This window comes from Micromonas pusilla (assembly GCF_000151265.4).
Source record: "Micromonas pusilla CCMP1545 genomic scaffold MICPUCscaffold_16, whole genome shotgun sequence".
In the NCBI taxonomy this organism is placed as follows: domain Eukaryota; kingdom Viridiplantae; phylum Chlorophyta; class Mamiellophyceae; order Mamiellales; family Mamiellaceae; genus Micromonas; species Micromonas pusilla.
This window is the reverse complement of record NW_003315897.1, coordinates 225,954-242,910: the sequence shown is the minus strand read 5'-3', so window position 1 is coordinate 242,910 and position 16,957 is coordinate 225,954. Positions and strand designations below refer to the sequence as shown.

General features: G+C 64.5%; 9 protein-coding genes across 9 annotated transcripts; 7 read left to right on the top strand and 2 right to left on the bottom strand.

Moving 5' to 3' along the window:
- Window positions 1–576: 576 nt before the first annotated feature.
- Window positions 577–4,889, top strand: MICPUCDRAFT_49082 (uncharacterized protein; the record flags this gene model as incomplete). Its single annotated transcript, XM_003064119.1, has 7 exons — window positions 577–2,145; window positions 2,395–3,004; window positions 3,306–3,915; window positions 4,091–4,253; window positions 4,379–4,442; window positions 4,544–4,614; window positions 4,788–4,889. The coding sequence occupies 7 exons, from the start codon at window positions 577–579 to the stop codon at window positions 4,887–4,889; spliced, it is 3,189 nt and encodes a 1,062-aa protein (XP_003064165.1).
- Window positions 4,890–5,278: 389 nt separating this feature from the next.
- Window positions 5,279–6,813, top strand: MICPUCDRAFT_49081 (uncharacterized protein). Its single transcript, XM_003064118.1, has 2 exons — window positions 5,279–5,533; window positions 5,775–6,813. The coding sequence occupies exons 1-2, from the start codon at window positions 5,474–5,476 to the stop codon at window positions 6,696–6,698; spliced, it is 984 nt and encodes a 327-aa protein (XP_003064164.1). The 5' UTR covers window positions 5,279–5,473; the 3' UTR covers window positions 6,699–6,813.
- Window positions 6,814–6,835: 22 nt separating this feature from the next.
- Window positions 6,836–7,688, bottom strand: MICPUCDRAFT_53854 (uncharacterized protein; the record flags this gene model as incomplete). Its single annotated transcript, XM_003063934.1, has 2 exons — window positions 6,836–7,450; window positions 7,518–7,688. The coding sequence occupies 2 exons, from the start codon at window positions 7,686–7,688 to the stop codon at window positions 6,836–6,838; spliced, it is 786 nt and encodes a 261-aa protein (XP_003063980.1).
- Window positions 7,689–7,799: 111 nt separating this feature from the next.
- Window positions 7,800–9,517, top strand: MICPUCDRAFT_49080 (uncharacterized protein; the record flags this gene model as incomplete). The annotated part of the gene is made up of 4 exons (XM_003064117.1): window positions 7,800–7,941; window positions 8,112–8,230; window positions 8,370–8,447; window positions 8,630–9,517. Exons 1-4 carry the CDS (start codon window positions 7,827–7,829, stop codon window positions 9,515–9,517), a joined length of 1,200 nt encoding a protein of 399 aa, XP_003064163.1. The 5' UTR covers window positions 7,800–7,826.
- A 213-nt stretch (window positions 9,518–9,730) lies between these two features.
- On the top strand, window positions 9,731–10,859 carry MICPUCDRAFT_43193 (uncharacterized protein; the record flags this gene model as incomplete). Its single annotated transcript, XM_003064116.1, has 2 exons — window positions 9,731–9,809; window positions 9,907–10,859. The coding sequence occupies 2 exons, from the start codon at window positions 9,731–9,733 to the stop codon at window positions 10,857–10,859; spliced, it is 1,032 nt and encodes a 343-aa protein (XP_003064162.1).
- Window positions 10,860–11,401: 542 nt separating this feature from the next.
- Window positions 11,402–11,954, bottom strand: MICPUCDRAFT_43192 (uncharacterized protein; the record flags this gene model as incomplete). The annotated part of the gene is given in 2 exon segments (XM_003063933.1): window positions 11,402–11,477; window positions 11,497–11,954. 2 exon segments carry the CDS (start codon window positions 11,952–11,954, stop codon window positions 11,402–11,404), a joined length of 534 nt encoding a protein of 177 aa, XP_003063979.1.
- Window positions 11,955–12,243: 289 nt separating this feature from the next.
- On the top strand, window positions 12,244–13,240 carry MICPUCDRAFT_45998 (uncharacterized protein; the record flags this gene model as incomplete). The annotated part of the gene is made up of 3 exons (XM_003064115.1): window positions 12,244–12,388; window positions 12,477–12,545; window positions 12,672–13,240. The coding sequence occupies 3 exons, from the start codon at window positions 12,244–12,246 to the stop codon at window positions 13,151–13,153; spliced, it is 696 nt and encodes a 231-aa protein (XP_003064161.1). The 3' UTR covers window positions 13,154–13,240.
- A 576-nt stretch (window positions 13,241–13,816) lies between these two features.
- On the top strand, window positions 13,817–14,503 carry MICPUCDRAFT_5567 (uncharacterized protein; the record flags this gene model as incomplete). The annotated part of the gene is made up of 1 exon (XM_003064114.1): window positions 13,817–14,503. A coding segment is annotated over one exon (687 nt), but the record flags the coding sequence as incomplete, so codon positions are not given.
- Window positions 14,504–14,990: 487 nt separating this feature from the next.
- MICPUCDRAFT_43190 (uncharacterized protein) lies at window positions 14,991–15,944 on the top strand (the record flags this gene model as incomplete). Its single annotated transcript, XM_003064113.1, has 1 exon — window positions 14,991–15,944. One exon carries the CDS (start codon window positions 14,991–14,993, stop codon window positions 15,942–15,944), a length of 954 nt encoding a protein of 317 aa, XP_003064159.1.
- Window positions 15,945–16,957: the final 1,013 nt, after the last annotated feature.

Below are 16,957 nucleotides of genomic sequence, written 5' to 3'. Positions count from 1 at the left end.
TGCCGGTTTTTTTCTGGTTTTTTTCGCGGTCGGTCGACGCGATCCGTTCGCGACTCGTAGCGCTGGCCGCCGGCTCGAGGCGGGTCACTTCGTCGCGCTCACGCACGCGTCGGACGAGCGAACATGGCGACGACGAGCGTCGCCCCCGCGGCCGTCGCGAGAGGCGCGGTCGCGTCCACCCGCGGTCGCGTCGCGCGCGCGGCGCGCGCGAATCGTCGCGCGGCGCCTCGCCTCGCCGATTCGTCCCAACGGACACGAATTCCCGGGACGAGACGTCTCCGCGCTGGCGCGAACGCCGCGCGCTCGTCGATCCGATGCCGCGCGTCCTCGAGCGACGGCGCGGACGATAAGATAGAAGACCTCCTCGCGCTCGTGCGCGCCGCGAGGGTGTCGCGCGAGGACGCGGACGCCGCTGAGGACGAGGAGGAGACCGAAGCGGCCGCCGCGGAGGCGATCTCGCGCGGATCCTCCTCCTCCTCCTCCTCCGAGCTCGAAGCGAAGCTCGCGGAGGCGGAGAGCGAGAACGAGCGCCTGCGCGAGAAGGTCGCGGAGCTCACCGCGGAGAACGAGGACGCGATGATGGAGCTCCTCGAGGACGCCACGGAGCTCGCGGAGGCGGTCGCGCGCGCAGAGGATCTCGAGCTCGAGGCGGAGGAACTGCGAACGTTAAACGACGCGCTCGCGACCGCGGCGGAGGAGGTGGCCGCGTTGGCGCGCGCCGGCGCCGGCGCCGGCGACGCCGCGGAAGAGCTCCGAGCGCTGAAGACGGAGGCGGCCGCCGCGAAGAGCGCGCTCGCGGTCGCGGAGACGCGCGCGAAGGAGAACAAAAACGCGCTCCTCGCGAAGATTCGCGCGCTCGAAGTCGACCTCGCGGAGGCGGAGGGCGGACTCGCGCACGGCGCCGCCGACGGCGCCGCGGGCGAGGAGTTCGCGACGGCGAAGAGGACGATCGAGACGCTCACCGCGCTCGCGGCGGAGCGCGCGGAGAAGCTGGCGGCGGCGGAAGCCGCGGCGGCGGCGGCCGCGTCTGAGGCGGATCAGCTCAAGCGCCAGCTGTCCAAGTTTGCCAACATCGGCGCGACGCCGCCGCCGCTGCCGATGATGAAGGACCTGAAGCGCGTGAGAGAGCTCGAGGCGATGATGGCGGAGATGTTGACCCCCGAGGAAGCGCACGAGTTGGAGTCCAAGATTCGAGCCTTGGAGGCGACGGTTGCGGAGATGGCGGACGTCGAGGAGCTGGACGCCGCGGAGGGGGCGAGGGACACGCTGCTGTCCCGCGTCCGCGAGTTGGAGATCATGATCGCGGACATGGTTGACGTGAGCGAGCTCGAGGGCGCGGAAGCGAGGGCGAAGGCGCTCGAGGCGGAGGCGGACGCGATGGAGGCGAAGGCGGAGGCGTTCAGGAAAAAGATTCGCGCGCTCGAGTCGACGATGAAAGGGAAGGTGCGGACGTTGGAGCTCGAGATGGCGGAGATGTCGTACGACGACGAGGTCGGCGAGGTCGCGCCGCCGCCGTCGGACCCGCGGAAGCGCGGCGGGGCGTTCACGATGCGGAAGTTTAACTTCAACGAGGGCAAGAAAGAAGCGGCGCCCGCGGCGGCGGCGGCGGCGAAACCGGCGGCGGACGGGAAAGCGTTCGAGCGCTCCGGCGGCTTCACCCTCCGTCGGTTCGACTTTGCCGCGATGAAAACAGTGAACGAGACGCCCGTGGTCGACGACGCGGTCGCGAACGCCGCGAGCGCGCAGCTGTGGATCGACGCGTGGAGCGATGCGATGAACGCGAAGACCGCGGCGGCGAGCAAAGGGGCGTTCAAGCGCGCGCCCCGCGAGGCGTTCACCCTGCGCAAGTTGAACTTCAACTACACCGAGCCGGTCGCGGTCGCGTTCAAGCGCACGGACAACTTCACGCTGCGACGGTTCAACTTCGTGAAGGACCCCGAGGAGCTCGAGTCGGAGCCGAAGTACGAACAGGCGGTGACGTACAGCTTCGGCGACGCGCCGTTCAAGCGCGCCGCCCCGGGCAATTTCCAGTTGCGTCGGTTCGACTTCCTCAAAGCTTCCGCGGTGAACGTCAAGTACGCGAACGATTACAAAAAGAACAAGAACGCCTTCAACAAGCGCAAGGGCGGGTCCGGGCCCAGGCGGGTGTGATGGACGAGCTCGCGTTTTGAGAGTATTATCAAGACTACGCGTACGAACGATCACCTTTTCCCGGGTCTATTGTCCACGTTCGCGGACACGATGACCTCCTCCTCCGTCGTCGTGTGCCTGTACTTGCACTTGTCCCCCATGAAGCATTTCCCGTTCTGGAAGTTCCTACACAGCGCGCGATTGTCCACCGCCGCGGGCGCCGGCCCCACGTGCTTATACTTGCACCTGTCCCCCATCCGGCAGGTCCCCGCGGCGAAGCTTCGACACGGCTCTCGCCGATCCAGCGCCTCCCTCCGCAGCGCCGTCGCGGTCTGCTGTTTCCGCTCCATCGCGTCCCAGTCCGGCAAATCTAAGTCGCCGACCCCGGGGAGGTCGATCTTCTGCGCCGGCGGCTTCGGTCTCTTCTTCGCCGGCGGCGGCGACGGCGCCGGCGGCTTCTCGTCCTCGTCGATCTCGTCGTCGCTGCCGTACGCGCCGAGGAGCCCGGCGAGTCCGCCGCCGCCGCCGCCGTCGTCGTCGTCGTCGCCGCCGCCGCCGCCGTCGTCGCCGTCGCTCGTGGCGACCTTACGCTTCTTCCCGGCCTCGCCCGCGCTCGTTCCCGCCGCCCCCGGCAGCACGAGGGACACCTTCTCGCCCTTGCGCTTCACGACGATCCCCGGAGGCGCGGACGTCGACGGCTTCGCGATCCCCCCCGCGGCGCGCGCGCGCGCGATCCCCTCCGCGACGCGCTTCTCCTCCTCGATCTCCTTCGCCCTCTGGAACATCCGGGACGTGGCCTTGCGCACCCCGGCCACGCTCGCGCGTTCTCGGGGGACGTACGCGGGCATCGGGGCTTCGTCCGCCGGTACCCCCGGTTTAACGTACGCACCCCCGAGGCGGTGCTGCACGTGAAGCATGATGCGCTGCGGGCACTTCGCCGCGCTGTGCCCGCGCGTGCCGCACGTCATGCATATCGCCCGGTTAACCTTCATCGGAGGCGGCATCTTCGGGCGAGATCGATTCGCGCGCGCGGCGGGGCGCTTCGTCGTTCTGACGCGACCGGCGGCGCGCGGTCGTCCCTTTCCGCAATCTCGGAAGAGAATAATGAAAGGATCAAGTTTCACGGCACGTCCGCCCGCACACCATGGAGCGCGCGTTCGACCGGGTGAACCCAGGGGACGAGGTCCCCCCCCCGCCGGAGGAGCTCCGCGAGTGGGCGTCGAACACCGCGACCGGCACCTTGGGCGGGATGATTTACGGGATGATACAGGCCGCGCGCACGGACCCGTTCGTGAACGCCGCGGGGGAACCGATGAGCGCGATCGTCGCGAAGCGGCACCGATGGATGCGCGGCGCGCACGAGGCGACGATGGGGGGGTTACGCGTGGGGAGCTTCGTCGCGGTGTTCAGCGCGATCGAGATGGGCGCGCAGGTCAAGCGCGGCGGCGCGAGGGACATGTGGAACACCGCGCTCGCGGGGACGGTCACCGCGGCGGCGACCGGGCTCGCGATCCCGGGAGGGATCGCGACGCGCCTGCGCGGCGCCGCGCTCGGCCTCGCCGTCGGCGCGGGGATCGGGCTCCCGCTCGGGTACGCGCGGTACGAGCTCGAGCGAACTGTGTTGGTCCCCGAGCGCGAGAAAGCGGCGACGGCGCGCGGGGAGACGACGGAGACGCGAGGAAAGAGGGACTACACCGGCGAGGTCATCGCGGACGCGCGGCGGTCGATGAAGGACGCGGACGCCGCGGTCGCGAAACGCCGGAGGTGGTTCCCGTGGTTCCGCGGGTGAGGACAAGCGGCTCTCCGGCGTTATAGCGATCGTCCACGTAGTCGTGTTAGGGAAGAGCGTTAGCGCACCTCGTCTCGCACGCGCCGCCCGCCGCCGCCGTCGAAAGGAAGTTAAAAGGCACCCGCGCCCGAACACGAATAAACCAACTCGCCGAAACGAATCTCGTTCCAGTCCGCGCGCGCTCGACGCGGCCGCGGTGGTGATGGACGCCGCGGGGATGGATCCGTACTGGAGCGCGGAGCTGATCGACGCTCCCGCGGGATGGGACGTCGCGAGAGGGCCGGGTAGGAGGCTCTTAGGCGGCGGCCTCGACTTGACCGCGGAGGAGAATCAGGTGCGAGAGATCGAATTGAAATTATCCCCGCGCGCTCCGAGCTCCGCGCGCGGGTCGCGCGCGTGCCCACGCGCGCATCCCCGCCTCCGTCGCTGACGCCGCCTTCGCCGCGTCTCTTTCCACAGGTGTATCTGTTCTTACTCATGTTCGGCACGCTGCTCTTCGCCGTGCCGCCGCTGGTGAAGTGTGGTGCGCCCCGTCCCGCGCGCCCCGCCCCTTCCCTCTCTCTCCGTCCCTCGCGTCGCGTCCGCGGACTGACGCGCGATTTCGTTCCGTTTAAAACCTCGCAGTGCACATCATCAAGGCGATGCGAGCGCACTCAAAGCACGGGCACCGCGTGGAGGACGAGGACGAGGACGCGGTACGTCGACGACCCGCCGTCGACGCGTGCCCCCGCGCCCACGCACACACTTTTTTCCTCGCGCGAGGCCAGCGGCCGCCAACATTTTCTCGACGGGCGCCGCTCCCGTTCCCGCGCGCGTCCCCACTCACGAACGAACCCACTCCGAACGTCCCCTCCGCCTCCTCTCGCAGCTGTGGGACTTCCAGGACCAGTACGACGACTTGAAAAACGTGCACGACCCTTTGGACGGGGACGCGCGGGACAAGCGGAAGAAGCGAAGAGAGCGGCGGTGAGCGCGGAGACGGTCTTCGCTTTCGCGTCGCCGTCCCAAGACGCGGGACCCGCAGCGCGCGGCGTCGTCCGCGTGCGATGTAGTAGTCTGTGTAATAATGGCACGCGCGTTAGAACGTTTTGTTCGCGGCGCGGCGTCCGTCCCGGCGGCGTCCCGCAGCGGACCCGCCGAGCGCCCGTCCCCGCTTGAAACGCCGCATAAAATGACGCTCAGCTATTCGATTCATCAAGACAAAAAACCCATACAGTAGCAGAAAACGTGTACACGTAGTGTACGGATACGTAAAGATCCGCGGGCAGCGGGAAAATTGCGGCCAGACATTACGAACCGAAGCGCACGTGTGCCGCTCGAAACGACTGGACGCGGGAAACGTACGCGCCCAACACAACCCGCGCGCGAGCCGGGCGAAGCGAACGCCCGCGCCAGTCGTTCACGCGCATATATCGGTCGCATTCTCGCGTCGAGTCGTGCCGTCGCGCGCGCGCGAGCGCCTCGCGCTCTTCGCGCCGTACCGATCGGTGACGTCGACACGCGCCACTTTATTCTAATCTGAGTGAGGGACACGCGCCGTCGGTTGATTTCAAGATGTCGAGCGGCGCGCTCGAGGCGAAGACGAAGGGAGACTTCTACTGGAGCAAAGACGATGTGCGTACTCCAACGATGCCCACGTGAATCCGTTCTCGGCGCGAGCGCGCGGACGGCGTCGTCGTCGCGCGCCCGTCGCTCGCGTCGATCCCCCGAGGCCGCGTATCTTTCCGTTCGCTCTCCAGATCCGAACGACGACATTATTATTCTTCGCGACGGTTGATCGTCGAACGCCGCCGTCGCGAGCGCTCGAACCCTCGACTGACCTCCGCTCTCGACCCACCCCGCGCGCTCGCCGCAGGAGCCGCACGCGAGGCGCCGTCGCGAGATCCTCGCGAAGTACCCGCAGATCAAGGACCTGTACGGCGCCGACATGTGGTCGTTCCCTCAGATCGTGGCGGTGGTCTTTACGCAGCTCGCGGCGGCGTACTACCTCGGGAACAACGCGCCGATGCCCGTGCTCGTGTTGGCGGCGTACAGCCTCGGCGGTTTCGCCACCGCGAACTTGTTCCTCGCGAACCACGAGCTGTCGCACAACTTGGTGTTCGAGAACACGACCGCGAACCGCGCGCTCGGGTTGTTCGCGAACCTCCCGGTGGGGATCCCGTTCTCCGTGGCGTTTAAAAGGTACCACATGGAGCACCACCTGTTCCAAGGTCACGATGGCGTGGACACGGATATCCCGACGAAGGGCGAGGCCGCGGTGTTCTCCGTCGGCGGTGCGCTCCTGAAGACGGTGTGGGTCATGGGTCAGCTCTTCTTCTACGCGCTTCGGCCGATGTTGGTGTCTCCCAAGCCGATGAAAGCGTGGGACTGTCTCAACCTCGTCACGCAGGTCGGGTTCGACTTCGCGTTCGTGTACCTCGCGGGCCCGAGGGCGATGCTGTACCTCCTCCTCTCCGTGTTCCTCGGCGGCGGTCTGCACCCGATCGCGGGGCATTTCATCTCCGAGCACTACGTCTTCGAGCCCGGACAGGAGACGTACTCGTACTACGGCCCGCTCAATTTCCTCGTGTACAACGTCGGGTACCACAACGAGCACCACGACTTCCCGAAGGTGCCGGGGAGCAGGCTGCACAAAATCCGCGAAATCGCGCCGGAATATTACGATACTTTGAAGTACCACACGTCGTGGACGAAGGTGATCTTCGAATACATCATGGATCCTTCCATGGGGCCGTTCTCGCGGACGATGAGACGCAGAAAGTCGGCGAAGTCGGACTGACGCGCGAGGCGCATTGTTTGCCTGGTGATATTGCTACTATAAGGTGTTCTATTCTCTTTAGGTGCTAGAGCTAGACTATTCTTTTCATACGTAATACAGTACGCTAATAAGACTCTCGTGAACTCGTCTTCGTCGCGTCACGTCCGCAAGCCTTTCACGACGACCGCGCGCTGGTACCACACCGCCTGGTCGTCGTCGTCGCCGTCTTCCTCGTCGCCGGCGCGGTCGTCGTCCTTGCGACGAAAGTCAAACTCCGCGCGCACCTTCGTCGACCGCGTCAGCGGCTTGAACCCTCGCTTCGGGAGAAACCCCTCCGGCGGCTCGTCCATCGCCTTCCCTCTTATCATGAGAAACGCGCGCGTGACGGCGTCGCACGCGGGCAGCCCGGCGAGCGTCGGAAGGCACTCGCGCACGGCTTTGCGCCCCGCGTTGCTCAGAGCCTTGTCCCAGCCGTCCGTCCGCGTCGTCGGCGCGTCGTACCGTCCGCGCACAGACTCGAGCTTGAACGCGTGTATCTCCCGCGGGCGGAGCGGCGTCGACCCTAAGAACACCGCGACCTCGGTGACGTCGAACGCTTCGAGCGCTCGCGGCGTCAACGCCGCCAGCATCGCGTCGAAATCTTTCAGGAACTTGACGGCCGCGCGCTCGCTCGACGTGACGCGTCGTTTCCGTTTCTCGCCGGGGGATTCGACGACGGCGTCGTCGTGCGCGTCTGTCGAACGCGCGCCGATGGCCTCAGGGCCGACCGCGTCCTGGAAGAGAGGAGAGAAGCGGGGAAGCGATGTCAGATGTCATCGTCGTCGTCGTCGTCGCGACGACGTCGTGTTGGGATCGAGGACGCGCCAGCAACCACGTCCGGAGCTCGTCGTACGACGACGGCGTCTGCTGCCGCACGAAGAACAGAAACTTGACGACCTCCTTCATCGCGTGCGCGACGAGCGTCGACGTGACCGGCGACGCCAGCCGCACGGTCGTGCTCGACGTCTCCATCGCTTCGCGCGGGGAGGTGTGTACGAGAGCGGTTCGAAAACATAGACGACTTCACGGCTCCCGCCTGCCAGGCCAGCCGAACTACCGCGTCGTCCGGAGGGGCATTCCCGCGCGCGCACGACACGCAACGCGCCCATAATGGCGGCGCAATACATCGGCAGCAAGATCAGCCTGATCTCCAAGAGCGAGATCAGATACGAGGGCATTTTGTACACGATCGACACCGTGGACTCGTCGCTCGCGCTTCAGAATGGTCCGTCCCCCCGCGATCCCGCGCATCCGACGCTGAAACAGATCGCCCGCGGATCCTTCCCGAAATCGACGCGTCGACGATACGCGTGCGGGCGTTCATCCTATGATTTCCACCGCTTCGCTCGTCACGCGACGCGCTGACGTTCCCTACCCCGCCGTCGCATCGAACAGTGAGATCCTTCGGCACGGAAGGACGGAAGAAGAACGGCCCGCAGATCCCGCAGTCCACGGAGATCTACGACTACATCATCTTCCGCGGCAGCGACATCAAGGACCTGACCATGGATCAGGTGCGCGATCTCTCGTTTCGTCCCATCCGCGTCGTGTCGTAGCGTTCCACGCGCGCGCGATCGCGCGGCGACGCGTCGATCGGCGCGATTCACGTCCGCGAGCTGACCCCGATCCTCCCTCCCCTCGCGTGAATCCCAGGCCGTCGCCGCGGCTCCCGCGGCGGCACCCCCCGTCCAGCAGCCCGTCCAGCAGCAGCGCATGGCGCCGCCGATGCAGGTGCGAGCGCGGCCGTTTGGTTTCCCCGCGCGTGCGCGCCGATGCCCGCGCGCGATCGCGCGGAGGGGCGCGACGCGCGCGGCGATCGGCGCGCGAGAGCGTCCACGCCCCTCAGCTCTCTTTCGAGGAACGAACAATCGACCGACTGAATGAATTTTCTCTCCCCCGCCTCGCCGCGGCAGCAGTATCAGCAGCAGCCGCCGCAGCAGCAGTACCAGCAGCCGCCGCCGCAGCAGCAGTACCAGCAGCAGCCTCCGCGTCAGCAGCAGGCCCCCGCGCCCGCGGCGGCGCCGGCGAACCCGTGGAACCGCCAGCCCGTGATGGCGCCCCCCGCGGCGGCGCCCGCGCGACAGACGCGTCCGCCCCCGCAGCAGCAGCAGCAGAGGCAGGCGGCGCCGAAACCCGCGCCGACGGTTGTGCCGAAGGCGAAACCGACGTCTTTCGCCGCCGCGATCGGCGGCGGCGGCGGCGGAGCGCAGCCCAAGGGCGTCCCCGCGAGGGTGCCGCAGCACACGCTAGGCGGCGGCGGCGGCGGCGGCGCGGTGCCCGCCCCCCGCGCCGGCGGACGGGGCGGCAGAGGCGGCGCGGGCGTTCCCGCGCCGCGCGCCGGAGGACGGGGGCCCGTCCCGCGACCGAACGTGGGCGGCGACGGCCTCCTCCCGACGCGGATGGCGGTCCCGACGGAGGACTTTGACTTTGTCGGCGCGTTCGCGAAGTTCCGGAAAGAAGCCGAGGCGATGCGGTTGCAACAAGAGGCCGCGCCGACGTACGTCAAGGACGACTTCTTCGACTCGATGTCGTGCGAAGCGCTCGAAAGACAGCAGCAGGCGACGCAAACTGGCGGTCGGTCGCGGTTCGCGGAGATGCGCAGGCTCGACATGGACACGTTCGGCGCCGCGGGCGGGCAAAACCATAACCAAAACCGCGGCGGTCGCGGCGGCCAGAACAACGGCGGCAGAGGCGGCCAGAACAACGGCGGCAAAGGCGGCTTCCAGCAAGGAGGTCGCGGCGGCGGTCACCAGCAGGGCGGTCGGGGTGGCCGGGGTGGCGGTCGGGGCGGCCGCCGTTGATTATCGGCGAGCGAACGTAGTGTATTGATTACAACTGGTTTGCGTCGCCTCCACGCGTCGTCGTCCTCCCGCGCGTTCTCACGTGAGAAGGGAGTTCTTTTTGACGCGTCAGCAGCTTTCGTACGTTCCGAGAGCTCGTCTCCTTCTCGACGACCGCGGCGCGCGCGGCGTCGTCACTCTCCCCCCCGCGCGTGCACGCGATCGCACCCGACCATGCCCTCCTCACCCTGCGCGCGCTCGCCCTCGATGGAGGAGATGACGTTCGAGACCCCGCGGACCGTCCTCTACGCCGGTGCGTCCGTGGCGTCGCGCGCGGCGTCGTCGTTTTTTTCCCTCGTCGTCGTTGCTTTTTCCCTCGTCGCTTATCCTCCTCCTCCCTCGCGTCGCAGTCGGCGACAAGGACGCGATCGACACGAAGCTCTCGTGGCGCTGGGCGAGAGACAACTTCTTCCTCCCGAGCGACAACATCTGGCTCCTGAAGTGCAAGCAAAAGACGAGCGGGTGGATCCCCATGGACACGGTGAAGACGCTCTCGGACGCGTCGCTCGCGAAGGACTGGCTCCCGTCGGAGATAGCGCACGACGTCCGGGGAATGGAGCACCGCATCTTATTGATCGAGACGACGCATGACCCCGGGGACGCGCTCGTGAAGTTCGCGACGATGGAGTGCCCGCGAGACGCGATCATGCTCCTGGGATGCCGAGGCAGGCAGGGCTGGCGCCGTATGTTCCTCGGTTCCGTCACGTTGTACGTCACGCAGCACGCGCCGATCGCCGTCCTCGTCGTTCGCTCTCGGAAGTACCGGGACATCCCGGATCTGACGTCCGACACCGTCGGCGCGGCGTACCTCGGGATGACGACCCCGGGGAAGCAGCGGAAGGTCGCGATCGCGATCGACGGCACGTCTCAGAGCGTCGCGCTCGTGCGATGGGCGATGTCGAACGCGTTGAAGCCGAGAGACGAGGTCCACTTGCTTCACAGCGCCGCGAGCGAGAACCCGGAGGCGACGCTGAAAGCGACCGCGGCGGCGAACGAGTGTATGGCGGCGTTGTCGGAGTTTCAAAGAGACGACGAAGGTCTATGCGCGTCCGTGCTCTTGGACATGAAAGGAGACACGCGCGACAACATCGTGGACTACGTCGAAGATCAAGGTGGGGCGATCGACTTCCTCGTCATGGGCACGCGAGGACTGACAGGGAACCTGAAGCGCGCGATGCTCGGGAGCGTTTCCTCCTACGCGCTCGCGTACTGCCCGTCCCCGGTCTTGACCGTCCCCGCGGACATCGTCGCGGAAGCCGCGAAGCCGACGGAGGAGGAGGAGCCGGCGTCTCCGTCCGCGTGAGCGCGTCGGCGAGAACGACTCCCTCCCGTGAACACGCGGACGCGGTCCGCGACGAAAGAAAGACGAAACGAATAAAGAACGCGCGCTACCTACTTCTACTAACGATCGATCGCGCGTCTATCACGCCGCGGTCCAGTTCGGATCGTCCCCGGCCCACTGATCGTCGCCGCCGCCGCCGACGTCTCGGTCCGAGTACTCCGACTGCGTGTCGTAGTCGTCGTACAGGTACGCGTCGTCGCCGTACGACGATATCGTGTCCCGGTTCGTCGCGCTCCCGCTCCCTCCTCTGGACGCCACGGATCCTCGAATCGCGAGGGATCCTCGAGAGAGTCGCGACAGCGATCGTCTCGCGTGCGAGTCGCGCGCGCTCGTCGCCGTCCGCCTCGGCTCGTTTTCTCGCGTCGTGACAGCTGTCGTGACAGCTGTCATCGCGCCGCCTCCAGAGAAGTCCGGCGCGGACCGCACGACCTCGTTCTCCTTCCCCGCGAGCGGGTCCGACCCGACGCGGTCGAGACGCGCCATCCAGCTCGCGGCGCGGTCTTTCAGTCCCTCCCTTCCTCCCCCCGCGGCGCGTCCCCCGCCGCGTCGCGCGTCGTCCGCCTCCGCCTCCTCCGTCGTCTGCGAGGACCGCGAGAACGTCCGGACGCCGACCTCGAGCTCGGTGACCTTCGCGCGCAGGACGTCGACGTCGTCATCCAGCGTCACGCCCACGGCTTTGAGGGTCTCGATCTCCTCCCGAAGCGCGGCGACGAGCGAGGACTGCTCGCGCGCGGTCGCCTCCGCGCGCGCCGCTCTTCGCTCCGCGTCCGCCGCGCGCGTCTCCGCGTCGATCGCGCGCGCCGCGTTCTCCCTCGCGAGGATCTCCGCCTGCTCCGCGCGATGCCGCGTCGCGACGAGCGCTTCCTCGGCCTCGCGCGCCGCGGACTTCATCGCCGCGTTCGTCGTCGTCTTCGCCTCCACCGCGTCGTCGCGCTGCTTCTCCGCCGCGAGCAGACGCTTCGTGAGCGCGTTCATCTTCGCCTTGAGCTCGAAGACGCGCTTGTCGGGGACGTCCGGCGGGCCCGCGAGGTGCGTGGGTATCTCCGCGTCGGTCATCTAGGCCGACCGCGCGTCGGCGCGCGGGGTGCGGGACGGCGGGGGGCGCGACGCGTTGGGACGCGTTGGGACAGTGCGGCTCGACCTGTCGCTTCGCGATTCAATTTTTCTCAGGTCGTCGCGCGAGCGGCCAGGCGGTCGGTGGTCGCGCTCGCGCTCGTTGGTCACGCGACCTTTCGAGTGTGCGAGTTTAGGGTTCGTCCTCGCGTCAGTGCGTCGCGCCCGCGACCGAGGCGAGAGCGCCGGGTTTGCAAACCGCGGGTCGTAAACACCGCCCACGGTCGCGACGATGCTTCGCAAGGCGTCGAACAGCCTTTGTCGGCTCGGGGCCGCGCGCGCGGCGGCCGCGAATTGGGGGGGGCTCTCCTCTCACACCTTCCACTCGAGCGCGGAGCGCCAAGCCGACGCCCCCGCGCCTCAGAGGGACAACAAAGGTGCGCGCTCGTCCGCGCGTCTGCGACTTCGACACCTCTCGGCGCTCGTCCACGGTCGCTAACGATTCCTTTCCTCGTCGTCTCGCAGGCAACGTGCCCGTGCCGGAGTCGATCGCGAGCCTTTCGCGCACCGCGCGGGCGAACGATCTCACCGGGGGTAAGCGAAGAAACCCGCGTCTTGATTTGATCTGATCGTTTTCCCCACGCGCGTCCTCGTCTTTCCCGCGATCGATCGCGCGTCGAACGCGGGCGCTGACCACTTACCTCCCCCCTCGTCGCGCAGTCATCGACGCGAGCGCGCAGACGCTGTTCCTGACCGAGATGTTCCGCGGCATGTCGCTCGCGATGAAGTACTTCTGGGAGCCGAAGGTGACGATCAATTACCCGTTCGAGAAGGGGCCGCTCTCGCCGCGGTTCCGCGGCGAGCACGCGCTGAGGCGGTACCCGACCGGGGAGGAGCGGTGCATCGCGTGCAAGCTGTGCGAGGCGATCTGCCCCGCGCAGGCGATCACGATCGAGGCGGAGGAGCGAGAGGACGGGAGCCGACGGACGACGCGGTACGACATCGACATGACGAAGTGCATCTACTGCGGGTTTTGCCAGGAGGCGTGCCCGGTGGACGCGATCGTGGAGGGGCCGAACTTTGAGTACGCGACGTACACGCACGAGGAGTTGATGTACGATAAGGAGAAGCTGTTGGATAACGGCGACAAGTGGGAGAAGGAGATCGCGAAGAACCTCGCGTCCGAGTCGCTCTACCGGTGAGGGACGACGACGAGCGCGAAGTCGTCGCTCTTTTCCCCGCGCCCGCCGCGCGGACGCGCGCCGTTGTAACACTGATGTCGTATTCATACCGCGTCTGAACGCGATTCGCATCGAAGAGAATCGCGCCGCTCGTGATGCTGAATCGCGCATCGCTCAAACTCGTCCCCGCGCGCTCGTAGTGTGCGCGCATCCTCGGCCGAACGCAGCCTGGTGAGGACTCGCGAACCGAAAGCAGCACTCCAAAAAGTTTATCCACTCAGATCGCGCCGCCCGGGCGGGATGGCGTCGCTCTGCTTCGTCGCCGTCGCGACGACGACGGCAAGCGGCGGGCGCGGGACCGAACTAAGGCGTTGTAGTCGTGACCGCATCGCCGCGCGAGCGTCCGCTCCAAGCCGGGAGGCGTTGGGGGTATGGCGCGAGGTCGGGCGTCGTCGAGGCCATCGGGCGCGACTCGCGATGGGGAACGCGTGTCGGCGATCGGCGTCGCGCACCGTCGGCGCGTTCGGGGACGCGGTCGCGCCGAAGGGAGAGGGAGACAGCGAGGAGGGGGAGGAGAGATCGTTGGAAGCGTCCGAGACGACGAACGCGGACGCGGAGACGCCGCATCGGATACCGTGCTGGATCGATAAGTACCTGGACCTCCCCAGGGAGGGGTTCTGTCACGTCCCGTGGAACGCGGGCTTGGTGTTCCAGGTCATGATCCTGTGGTTCGCGGCTTTTTTGCTCGTCGGGCACGTCGGTCTGCCGTCTGTCGTCACGTGGTTGGGGTTCAACTGCCGCGAGCTCAGCGCGCGAGGACTCGCGTTGTACTCCCTCTCCGCGGACGTCGTCGAGATGTTCGTCGGGCTCGGCGTGCTCTATCAGTGTTTGCGGCCGTACTTCCCGCTCCCGAAGCGGTGGTTCCCGATCGCGTTGAAAGGGCGGTGGTGGATGGAGATCTTACGCGGTTGCGTCGCGTTTCCCATCGTCACCGCGACCGTGAACCTGAACAGCGCGATGATGCCGGTGTCGAGCGCGTCCTTGCCGATGTCGCCGTGGGAGCAGGTGATGATATCGAACGACATCCTGTCGGTATGCTTCTACATCGGCGTCGTGTCCCTCGTCGCCCCGGTGTGGGAGGAGATGATATTCCGCGGGTTCCTGATGCCGTCGCTCACGCGGTATTTCCGCATGGACGTCGCGATCGTCTTGTCGTCGTTTCTGTTCGCCGCCGCGCACTTCAGCATGGAGAGGCTTCTTCCTCTGACCGTGCTCGGGATGCTGATGTGCGTCGTGTACATTCGCTCGAAGAACATATTAGCGCCGATCGTGTTGCACAGCCTGTGGAACTTTTGCGCGTTCTTCGAGATCTATGGGGTCGCGTTCGTGTGGCAAAAAGTCGCAGGCTTCGTTATGAATCTGATATGATTGACGGTCGCGAGGCAGGGGAAGCGACCGCGGGTTGCCGCTGTCGTGAGGAGTTGTTTTAGTTCTTTAGTTAACCGCGGAAACGTGGTGTAGAAGAATCGAAAATTGAAGATTAGATTACACGAACGATCGCGGTCCCGAGCGGGGCGTCGTCTCTCGCTCGCGCCTCTGGCCGGCGGCGGAGAAACTTTTCCTCTCCTCGTTCTTGGCCATAAGTGGTGAACTACTGCCAGCCGAAAATCAGCGACTCGAGGGAAAATCCAGGGAAAATCACTGGAAAATCAGCTTTTAATCAAACCAACCCCGAACAGACAGTTTTAGCGCCGATTTTTTTCTTTCAACCCTACCGGATCGTCAACAACTCCAGTCGATTGCGCACGCGTGCGCTGCTCCGTGACCTTCTTGGGAAGGGCACGCGGCGGCGACGATCATGTACAAGGTGAGGCGGGATCCGATAAAGACCCCCGCCTCACCCCCGCGGTCGAAGTACCGCTCGCCGACGAGCACGATGTACCAGGCAAAATCGGAGAAGACGGACGAGGACGCGGGGCGGAGGTTGAACTTTAACACCAAGAAGCAAAACGCCAAAGCGATCGTGGACAAATCGCTGGGAGGATACGTCGAATACGTACAGGACGCGTCGATCCTGAGCGACAGCGCAATCGCGACGCTCACGGTGCTGACGCGAAAGATACCCGAGGAGCTGAGCGATTTTCACGACGGGGTGGTTGAGTTCCTTAAGATGACAGACGAGCTACGCGACCTGCCGGGATCGGAACGCGTGTTGAAAGGACGCGTCACGGACGCCATGTTTAAGGAGGTGCGGTGGGCGAAGACGATGCTGACGGAGTTTGAAAACAAGTTACCGTCCGCGAACGCGGGCCCCGCGGGTTGCTTGTTCGATCCGAACACGAACTGGCTCGCGTCTCTGTTCGAGTCCGAGGAAGACGACGACACCGTGCACGACGAGATGCTCGTCAAACTCCTGGACGTTTGCGACAGCTTGAAAATTGTAGAGGATATATTGTCGAGTCAGATGCATGTGCTGAAGTGGGACCTCTCGGAAGCACTCGATCCGGACGACATCGAACTCGCACTGCCGTCGGATGACGAAGCGGAGGAACTCACGAAGGAGGAACGCGCGAAGAAAAAGTTGGAGAGAGAGAAGACGCTGAGGCAGATGGAAAAGGTTCGGTCGAAGATAGAGAAGAGGGAGAAGAAGGAGATGGCTGGTGGGGGGGGAGGATGTCTTTGCTTCGGAACTAAGAAGCAGGGCACGTCGCCACCGGAGACACCGAAAAAAGATCAAGGCAAGGAAGACGAGCCTGAGGTTCTTTCGCTGTCCGCGTTGCGAAAGACCAAGACCAAGACAAAAGGACAGTAGAAACTCGAGACAGTTTCAAACCAGCACTTAGCCCTTAGTTGCAAAAGTAGTGTAGCTTAGAAGACTAAATTAATCGGAGCGAAATAAGCTTCAAACCAATTCAGAGTTCGGACTCTTTTCGAAAGGTAAGTTGACTTTCCCTGAAAAGACTTGACGCATGCGGAAATGCGATTAAAATCAGTGTGGAAATGCCTTCACCGCGATTTTTATTTCGTTTTCACACACACGCGGAAAGCACAACAAAAATTGCTTTAAAAAATCACTTCTGCGTGACGAAGGGAGCCTAGCAGAAGCGAAAATAAAGCAGGTGGGATTATACGAATCAAAGCGTGAAGGATGCAGACTCGAGCGAGAGAAGAAGGTATGGCGACGGTCATTTCATGGAAAGTATTGTGAGTCCTAGATAACTTCTCGCGAATATGAAAACACGCTCGTAAAGTAACAATGAATGAGCGATAAAGCCGCCGCGAAACAATCAACAATTGTAAGCGCGAACGCTAAACAAATATAAAAAACAAAGCAGAAAACCGCTCGAGGAACGAATCAAATAAACGAACCATATCGTTCGTGGAAAAAAGAAGAATAAGTTGTCGATGCGGGAAGCACTCGCACGCAACGATCTTAGCATCACCACGATACAAAATGTCGTCAGATGTGTAAATGTAAACAGTGCAATGCGGTTAACATGAAGTAAACGAACGAGGTAATGTCTTGAAACACCTACGTCGCGAGAATCTCTGCATCAAAAGAAATTGAGGAACTTTCTGAGGTAAAAGGACCCGGAAAATGTAGCAAAGGCGCAAGAATAACTGATAAGTGGTTGTTATATCACTAACATTGCTTAAACAAGGTTGGCTATCCGAACCTGGCTGCTTCCAGGAGGAAAGTGAACTTGGACCGCAATAACTGACGCACTCTGATTGTGAATCAGACTCACAATAACAGTATTCACATCTTAAGAAAGTCGTTTTGAACCCTAAACGTCTAAGTTGTAACTTATTATTCTCTCTGAA